This window comes from Diadema antillarum, unplaced genomic scaffold, assembly GCF_040938485.1.
Source record: "Diadema antillarum isolate AM-2024a unplaced genomic scaffold, OU_Dant_1.0 seq00000481_RagTag, whole genome shotgun sequence".
In the NCBI taxonomy this organism is placed as follows: domain Eukaryota; kingdom Metazoa; phylum Echinodermata; class Echinoidea; order Diadematoida; family Diadematidae; genus Diadema; species Diadema antillarum.
In genome coordinates this window covers 4,224,496-4,234,838 of record NW_027271445.1, presented here as the reverse complement: position 1 = coordinate 4,234,838, position 10,343 = coordinate 4,224,496, and the positions used below count along the sequence as shown (strand labels likewise).

General features: G+C 36.4%; 1 protein-coding gene across 1 annotated transcript; it reads left to right on the top strand.

The window, feature by feature from the left end:
- The first annotated feature begins 326 nt into the window (after nucleotides 1-326).
- LOC139733537 (QRFP-like peptide receptor) lies at nucleotides 327-2,651 on the top strand. Its single transcript, XM_071644346.1, has 2 exons — nucleotides 327-485; nucleotides 1,911-2,651. The coding sequence occupies exons 1-2, from the start codon at nucleotides 327-329 to the stop codon at nucleotides 2,649-2,651; spliced, it is 900 nt and encodes a 299-aa protein (XP_071500447.1).
- The last annotated feature ends 7,692 nt before the right edge of the window (nucleotides 2,652-10,343 follow it).

Here is a 10,343-nt window from a genome sequence, read left to right as displayed (position 1 = left end):
TCACGTCAGGTACAATGACGCCAAAAAGTAGCGACTATCCGCAGACGACGGCGGACTATGCAAGCTTGCTAAACGAGGGTGGATTCGAACCAATGACAAGCAGTCTACTTCATGAAACCAGCTCAAAATGGTCGTCCAAGATGGTATCTACAGATCAATCATTGATTTTATTCGATGTATCAACATCCAGTGAAAGTAGCATCGAAAGTAATAATACGTCTGTTGGAGCTGAAGTCTCTTGGGTATGGATCCCCATAGCTTGGACTTTAAGTCAATACATCCAACTTATATTTGCTATTGCAGGAATTGTAGGCAACTTTCTTGTGATGGCCGTCCTATTCAAAAGACGAGCTAAGAGCCGTTCGACAGACACTTTGATTGGCGGTCTCGCTGGCGCAGATTTTATCACCTTAATTCTTATCATCCCAGTACCAGTTGCATCATCAGTTCCAACATCATTTCTTGGAGAGCTTTATTGCCGGATAGTTTCTACTGCAATCCTTCTTTGGAGTTCAATAACCAGTCAGACCGCAACGTCCTGAAAAGCCTTCGCATTTATCGTACGCGTATGCATGGACCTCGCAGACATGAATACGTAATGAGCTGGGAGACCACATTTTTAGAGTGTCTATATAAATCTAAACGACATTATCAATCTTCATGATTTATACATCGATAAAAAGCTGAAGAGTTTTACTTTGATGAAATTCGACCACTTAAAAGGTTATGACATATAAAATATACTGAACAAGGAAATTATAAAACACAAAATTTGCATATTTTTCATTTTTCTTAAGGGGTACACTAGACCAACGAAATTAAGGTGGACCAAAATGGAAGAGGTATAAAATGAAAGAGGAAATATCATTCTATGAAAGATAATGACTTTATGTGGACTGATCCTATGAACGGGTCAGGTTGGCGAATAAATCATTGCGTTGTACAGTTAATTTTTGACGAGATTTCAGTTTGCCGCGAATACGCGTTTCTGATTGGTTAATTCCCTCTGAGTGGAGAGTTAAACGAACCTCGCGGAATGACAGTAAACGTGTATACTCTACATAACAGTAATACACTGTGTGTAGATGACAGTGTAGGACCCTATGGTGTGTGTGTGTGGGCGCGCACAATGTATGTATACGCGCTCAGGTTCAGGCAACTGCAGCTAAGATCTCCACGTAAACAACAAGAACAACACTCCACTCTGATCGACAGCTCAACTTTGGCTTGAACTTTGTTTGCACGACTAGATAGAGTAGCGTGCATTAATAAATAGCATACAAATCAATAATAAAAGATCTAGCACTAAGTTTGCACACATGAGTTCTTTGGGGCTTTCTATATTTGGTATTAGAATAATTATTCCTTATTAATCCACTAAATACATCGCTTAGTAATTTATCTAATGATACCCTGGGAGCGCATGATCATTCATGTATCTCAAATTGCCACACTATGATTTTTACTTGACGAGACTTTCAATTTTTACTGTTTTCTAAGCGAGGGACCAATTCAGTTCTTACTGTGCTATTATAACAAGTATATCTAAAACGTTGACTATCATTCATGTGGTGATTCAACCTATGAACGGGTCGGGTTGGCAATAAATAGAAAGCCTTGTTGTAATTTGTCTCAGGGTCGTTTGGAAAATATCGATATAATGCAGAGATATGAATATTGGTATCATAAGCTCATTTCATACAATGTAAGCATTAAAAGGTGTGATTTATTTCAAATATTTACAAACTATGTCAATTAGTCACGGATAATAGATCTTCGTGTCGTCAATAAGTGAATCTCGTAGACCATGCACTTTGTCTCTGAATTATCTCGCAAAATCTCGAGTGCTGAGAAGGACATGCGCAAAAACCTGCGCGTACGATAAATTTTTGATTTGAGCTCATTAACAGCAGCGTTGCGGTCTGACTGTAACTGCCTCGACTTATCTATTAATGTCCATTTCTGTGGAGCGTTACATAGCCGTCGTTTTTCCACTGTATTTCAACCGGAACTTTAACCGACGACGTGTCTCAATGTTTATCGTACTCGTTTGGGTTATGTCTGTTATCTCTGTACTTTTTGGATTTATTGTGAAAACTGTAGATGACGAAACTCACACATGTCAACTGGACTATCATTATCCAACAGGCCAGGTCATTATCGCCTACTACTGGTTTTCTCTCAGGATGGTCATTCCTTGCTTGACCATGGTCATCACCCAAATACTCATCGCTCGTGAGCTAAGTAAGCAAGCCTCCCTCTTCAGCCACGTTTCACGCACTGGAGGGAAGGCTGGCGGGACTCCTTCCTTCCATATTGTGGCGAGAGAACGAGTCATTAAAATGATGTTTATAGTGATCGCCATCTACATCATATGTTGGAGTCCTAATCAGATCGCCTATCTCGGTTTTAACCTAGGCTGGGTCCCTGCCTCCTTCAACCACAGTTCTTTGCAGAAGGTGCTGGTATTCCTCGGCTTTCTCAACTCTTGCGCCAATCCAATTATTTATGCAGCTCGCTTTCCTGAATTTAGAGCAGCTGTCAAAGAAATGATAACATGCAGCGCTGGGAAAAACGCTCCGCTCTTTGAGAAAATCGACATGAAGTCAAGTGAAACCATGAACAACCAACCAATAGCGAATAACGTCTAAGGTAATGTTTTCAGTTCATCGAAATAAATGAGTTATTGTTGGTTGTATCTAATTCAACCCTTAACATTTCAAGTGACATGAGAAAATTTTGAATGAACACATTTCATTCGACTAGAATTTAAGACACTTTTCAAAAGTCCGTTTGCTACTCTTGTCTGACTAGTACAAACATAGAATTATAATGAACAAGTGGTGAAAAATAAGCATTGATTTGAAACAATTTTAGGATTAATGAGTTGTGAGATCCATATAGGGAAGATAGACCATTTTTAAGAGCATTTCTGTTGGTTTTTTTTTTTTCCCAACAGCAGTGTTAGACTGAATCATTGAGAAAACGTTACGGACATGGGATATTTGCTCATGAATAAGGTCGATATTGACAATGTTATGTGCGTGTATGTGTGTGTGTGTGTGTGTGTGTGTGTGCCCACGCGCTCTTCATCGTTTCTCTATAGCCGTTTAAATAATTGTTTTACAGTTTATATTTAATCCACATATATAATGGATTTGCGAAATCGGTTCATTTCTTGCTATATATAGGTCCTATGTACGCTCATTAATGCATGATTTTAATCTTTTTTACTCATGAAATACAGTGTACTCATGAAAGTCATGGAAATTATGTTTGTGGTAAAAAAAAAAGAAACTTGATTCATCAATGTCTAACATAAATAAAAAAATAAAACAGCTTTAGTCAAATCAATTATTTTGTATTGTATTGTCTCTGTAAGGTCTTAAAGGTAGGGGATACCTTTTACAGACCTCCCAAAATGCAGCAAAACATTAAATATGAACCTCAGGGGACTTGTTTAGGCCACTGCTGAGAAATTTGGAAGTCAACAGTTATCTACAATTTGAATAATGCACAAACTCAACTACTCAGTAGTTCTGTGTGTCAGCCACACTTGAGCCTTTTTGTTGCAGTCTTCTGTATTTCTTATCTATAAACACAGATCTAAAAGTATAAGAGCTGATGTAATAACATAGAGTGTGTGGCAAGAATGTATATAGAAATGTTTGTAAGTTTTGATGAACTTTCTGCACAAAATATACATGATGGACACACATGCAGTGCATGGGTCTGCAAAGCTAGCCTAGTAATGTACTGGAATTTACGGTGAGCCCCGAAAAAAATTCAATTTAAGATCTGACGGTCAATAAAATGTACTAAATGTTACTTTCCACTTTCAATACTTTATGGGAGTTTCTAAAATGATACTCTCTTCAGCATACCACTGTATTTATACAACTCTTCATTTAAGGCATGCAAATGGGATTCCCTACCTTTAAATATATGATAATGTTTCGAAAAAAGACCAAAACTAAAATGTTCACCCACTGTAACCTTGACCCTGAGAACTTAAACAAATATTCAAGCACAGGAAATACTTGATTGTATAATTGAATAACAATCTACTAATCATGATGAGTATCTAAAGGAATGTGATATAATCTATCTCATTTCATGCTAATTCTGGTGTATGATTGTCAGAAATTTCCGGCAAGGCGCGAGCCCGACTTAGAATTTGCCCCATTGCCTTCTAATCGTAAGTCCTTTCTTAAAGTTTGGTATTATTATTAGAAGACGCGCAAGACTGGCTTACCTCAGTCATGAAAGACAAAGTTGCAAGTTTTCTCGATTTATTATTTTTTTTCACTTAAGTATTATATTGGTTATCTTTGACCTGAATTTGAGATTTTCGCTTTCAGCCAGCTACGTGTAGATTTTGTTATCCTAGTGATAAAAGCAAGACATGTCTTAATCTGAAGTGAGATAAGACATGTCTTAATCTGAAGTGAGATAAGTTGTAAACATTCACGAAGATCAGAGTTTGATGCAACGCACACGATTATTTTTTCAATCTATAACTTTGTATTCAATTACCTGGTAATTGTTTTCGATATATGTATATATTCCACAAAAAGATCGCCTGTTACATGCCTCACTTTATGAACCTTGGTTTAACCCGTCAATAAAAGGAGTAAACATATTACAATTTATAGACATTATGCACGTGTCCACTGTATATAAGCTTGTATATCTTATGCCCTACTTTTAGATTGATCTTTGCAAAATCCTCTCACCTTTGACCCCTGATATCAACCAGATTCTCACCACTATCATATGAACTGTAAAACTAATGTTTAATTGCCATGTGATCACTTTCTGGTTCATAATCACTTTGGTGTGGTTGATTGTAAGTCATAGGTCACAGTATCATACATGGTACTTGAAACTAACATTGGACAGATACACAGCTCACATAAACATATCACACAGCAGAAGGACCACACAATCTACCACCACCAGCAGCACCTACCCTCGTGAATAGATACTTTATGAGGTAGCAACGTGTTAGCATCTAAATCTGACACTTTGCTAAGTTAAGGGCAGTCACACGATACAAATGCTCTGAGACTTTTTTAACATTTATTGACAAAATTAGTAAGAATTTTGGTGAACATCAATCCATCAGTAAGACGTATACACACATAGCATTTCACTTGCCATTCCATTACAGTATGACACAGGTAATCTATTGTATTGGCATAGAGTGTGTGAACACACTGGATTCCTGCTATTCATCTCGAGTTACAGGATGTGTTGGCAACTGTCTCAATAGCCGGGTTCACACGTACAAATTAGCGGGATGACGATCGCGATGCTCATCCCGAGTTTTTTGGCGAGCGTCCACACGTACCAAATTAGCGGGATAGCGATCGCGATCGGTATCCCGCTAATTTGGCGAGCGTCCACACGTACCGAATTATCCCGCTAATTGCCGATAGATATAACAGCAAAGCCTGCAAACTGGGTCACACAGCGCCCTTCTCTATCACTGCCTGCGCGCACTTACCTTTGTCCATTGTCTTTTACGCGTCAGTGGTGTGGTTCGCGCGCTGTTGTTATTGTACTCCAAAGAGGTGAAGGACCTCTTCGCAGAGGCCTCGCTGTTGTGATGTGCGTATTGCATGATGGGATGTAAAAACTCGAGATTCTAATCCCGACCGTTCACACGTACCAGCGCGGGGCCAATTATCCCGCTAATTGACGAACCAGCGCAAGATTTCTTGGGATTAGCATCGCGATGCTTATCCCGCTAATTTTCGGTTTTTTTCTGTCCACACGTGCAAAAAACTCGGGATGACGATCGCGATGCAAATCTCGAGATTTGTATCCCGCTAATTGGTGTACGTGTGAACCCGGCTACTGACATGAAATACCATTGGAAAATCATGCACCTAAGAAACTACACTGAAGTATCCAAACATCCATACACAGTGTATAACATGCCCACACCTCAAGATGAAATGTTTCGAGTTCCTCTTGGTCTGTTTTAAACAGTTTGACATGATAGAAATATAATATTGTCTATCAAATGTTCAGAATGCAATGTAATAGCCTTTAGAAGAAAAGATGCAGTTAAAGGAAGTGACCAGTTGACAAAATGAAAAGAGATTTCACTGTTTTCATTTGTAAGATAAAACACTTTAGATAGTCATAACCACTGGATCATCAAATTTACATAACTACAGGTATGTTTCACTTGGGCAGAGAAAATAGCACACGTTATAACCTTTCTAATCTACTAAATGAATGAAATAAATAATTTATAGACATTCTGCACGTCTGTCTTTGTACCTGGGCCTTGGTTTACAGCTAGTTGTCTTGTGATGATGTGAGTTACCATGGTATGTGATCTACACGTATACAGCCAATCCTTCTAATTCACTATATCCCATGAAACTTTACAGTGAGGAGTGAAAGATTCTGTGGTTTCATGTGGCATTTCCTACTCTAGCAACAAAAACATCGAGTATCAATGACCAATGTGTTTATTGAGCAGTCTGATGCAGGTCTTAAAGGGACTGTACAGTACTGGTTGAGGTGGAGATTCATGTTTTGAACATTTCTAAGTGAGAAAATGAGAAACCCCTTATGGAATATGAAAGAGCATGCAGTTTTAAGAAGGACTCAACGTTTATTTGATGAAAATTGCTTTTCAAATTGCTGAGGTATCCAAAAAAGTGATAATATTAAAAGGCAACTGTCACGCCTATTATTGGGATCTCTTTGTTTCACCTTGTTTTTGGATATCTAAGCCATTTCAAAACCAATTTTCATCAAATAAACTTTTGATACCCCTTAGAATTGCATGCTCTTTGACATATCTCATAGAGTGGTTTCTGAATATCTTGCGAAACACTAAAAGCTAAATCCTTGCCTTGACCAGAACTGTACACACCCTATAATGACTAACACTCTATAATTCTATCTTTTCTAAACTAGTTTATAATTATCATCATGTATACTCATTGCATGTTTGATTACAGACTACAGATTGTATTATCAAAGATTAGGTAGAAAGACAAGTTACCATCAACTTTACCGACATCTTCACTGTATTTCAAACACAGCCTTGATCCATTCAACCAGTTCAAACTTTCAAACACATTAAGAAAAGCAATGTGCCTGGTAACAAGACTACTCTGCACATTCATAGAATAAATGATAATACCACAACACTAATTGAATGAATTCATTGTAATCAAAGGAAATGAAATGAGGAACAAAACATCCTCCTTGACTTACTTAAAGTTTCCCTTCAACTTAACCTCTCCCATTCTAGTATGTCACAGATTGTTTCAAGGTCCTACGTCAAACAAAATCCTGGAGTGGAGGTTGTTTTGTTGTGATTTCTTTAGATGACTTCACAATTATTATCATACAAAAAGGAAGGTACAAACAATACTACATACATGATTTAGCCTTTGCATGACAACCATGGATTTATCTTGTTTCTTTCTTGTAGTTCTGCATAATACATCCATGAATTTATAAAAATCAAATGTTCAAAAGGTGCATATTCTAATAGAATAAGATCTGTTTGATATCATGTCACCACAATTATACCTCACACTTGCTGTTAGCCCTCCATTCATTGCAAAATAAATGTCACAACATAATTATGCTCCAAAAAGAAGAATAGTTAATAGTTAATTATTCATTATATCCCTACAGTGAGTATAGGAAGGTCAATATAACATTTGTTTCATTTCTTTGTCTGCTCAACACAGATATAAACACTAGATTTCAAAAACAAGAAAGCTATATGGCATCATTTACATCAATAATTTCTCATACTGCAATTTTCTATTCATCACATTCTTGTTTTCAAGCTGACTTTAAAAGTCAAGCTAATGTACAGGCAAAATATAAAAATATATGTTTATGGTCGATCTAATTTGTCTGACAAATTCTAAATCTGGATTAATAAAAACTAAACCATTAGAGTATGCATTTGTGTAGAATAAGTGAATTATATACATGCTTTTTAACACTCACTAAACATTGAAAGGAAAGGTTCCACTTTGACAAACATAGTAGCAGTTACAAACGTTGACAAACAAAATATGTGGAACATTCTTGAACTACATCTTGAGTTTCATCATTCACTATGTGCAAAGCTGTTATTCCAGTCAAAAAAAAAAAATGCCACTATATACAGAGCTGTCCCAAAGAACAAAGGATTCCAGTCAGCAGATTGCAATAGGCATTGAGTGCCCAGCATCCCTTCCTGTCAGTAAATGATTATCTACAGTAAAGATATACGGACCTCAGTACATAATACATTTTACAGTAATATCTACATATATAACATAGTTATGTTCACATAAAGATGTAGTGAAGTATGAACATGGTCAGATTTGTGGTTGCTCTACAGAATGTATTTTATTTTTCAATTCTCATATAAGTCACACGTCCATAGGATATAATGTCATAGATATGGGATCTCTACACCATTATTCTCTGATCTATGATCATGATCAAAGTAAATCATAAGTCTGAGGGAAGGGACGAGAGAATGAGATTTGATGTGGGATAGTGTTTATAAGAACACATTCACACAAAATGCATAATTGTAGTTTTCATATATTTGCTAGCTTTGCTTTTTGCAATGTCACCTGTAAATAAATGTAGAATTGTGTGCAACACTTTGGTCCACTCAGTTACGTATTTCTATGCATAATGTATATATGTCTCTACATCATAGCTAATTCATTCAAGTCACATCCCCACTACTCCCTGTAAATTACCCTCAAATAAATGCAAATAATTATTGTGATGGCTGACTATATAGAACGCACTCTGCTTGCTGTACCATGTATACGTATGCATGATTTTTACCACATATTACATTACTCCATGACTTCATGTGAAAGTAACACTGCATAGAATATAAGTTAACTAGATAAAATAGTTTTTTGTTTTTCGTTTTGGAAGATGTGCAGATTCATTTCCAAGACTTTAATTTGGCAGTATTCTGGTCTGGTAACTTTGTTTCAATCTTTAATGTTTGCTGGATGAGCAAAGTGCACATAATGAAAATACCCACCATCATGAGATGTTAACACTGTACACTCTCAACAGTATTCTACAATCCACATCATGGGTACTGACAAGCTTTGTAATGGTTGTAACAAATAAACAAATATCACATAATTGCCTCTACATTAGTTACAGCAGAATGTAGAGAAGCTGTTGCTATGGCAACCAATAATTACAGTCTACCAGGTAGCAACCATGACCATCCATGATTTCTGAACTTCTACACTCCTTTGACAACAAGATTACAGGCTCCAGTATTCATATCTTGTTTTGATATTTCATATTCACTTGCTATTTTTACAGCACAGATTATACAGCACATGATGTTCACATCTTGATATAAAAATTCAGTCATGAATGACAAGATATACTTCTATGTAGATATTCAGACTTGAAATAAAATCAGGAAAAATTATAAAACTAATCAGGCAGATATTCAATGAGCTTTGAGCTGGTTTTGAATCACAGCTAAATCTAGCTCACTTTACAAGATTGCTAAACAGTCAATACCTTTGTTATCATTTCAGAGTTTTGTCTGTTGACTGGAGTTTGTTTCAAAGAATCTTCACTATCATCTGTACTAGGCTAGTATTCACTGACATAAACCCCCAGGAAAGGACAAAGAAATTCATCTTACTTGTTACAGGTTGAAACCAATAATTGCTCAAAGCTTTCCAAAATTTACATGTGATGCCACCATGTAGATATGAAGGGATAGTATAGTACTGGTTAAAGGAGAGGACTCGGCCTTTAACTTTTTGCAAGATGCTTAGAAATTACTTTAAGAAATGTGAAAGAGCACTCAATTCTTAGAGGAATTCAAAGATTATTTGATGAAAATTGGTTTTCAAATGTCTAAGATATCCAAAAATGAAGTAAAAAAAAAGTGGGTCCCATTTTTCATTAGGATCAATTTGTTTTGGATATCTCAGCTATTCCAAAACCAATTTCCATCAAACAAACTTTGAATTCCTCTTCAAATACATGTAGTATGCTCTTTCTTATCTCCTAGGAGGTGGAAAAAAAAAGGTGGAAACCTGAAGCGCCATCTCAATCATTGGTGTCAATATCATCCCCAAACTCCACCAAGTGATTGCAAATTGTAGTTTTAATTTTTTTTCAGTTAGAGTCTCCAGGTGACATTTCAAAAACCTGTTAAAACCCACATTAAAGACTATTACAATGTTCACTAATAGAATATCATTATAATGGGCAGTTTTGCAAGAAAACATTGGTCTTATGGGACAGCTGCACTAATGTCTTTATCCAAACATTCAGTTTTTGTGCAAATAAAGAGTAAA

Excerpts from the sequence above, each read along its gene's own strand:
- LOC139733537 (XM_071644346.1), top strand. The coding sequence starts at position 327 with ATGGCCGTCCTATTCAAAAGACGAGCTAAGAGCCGTTCGACAGACACT. Across the intron at positions 486-1,910 it reads GAGAGCTTTATTGCCGGATA|CAGCGTTGCGGTCTGACTGT; the intron begins GTTTCTACTGCA and ends GCTCATTAACAG.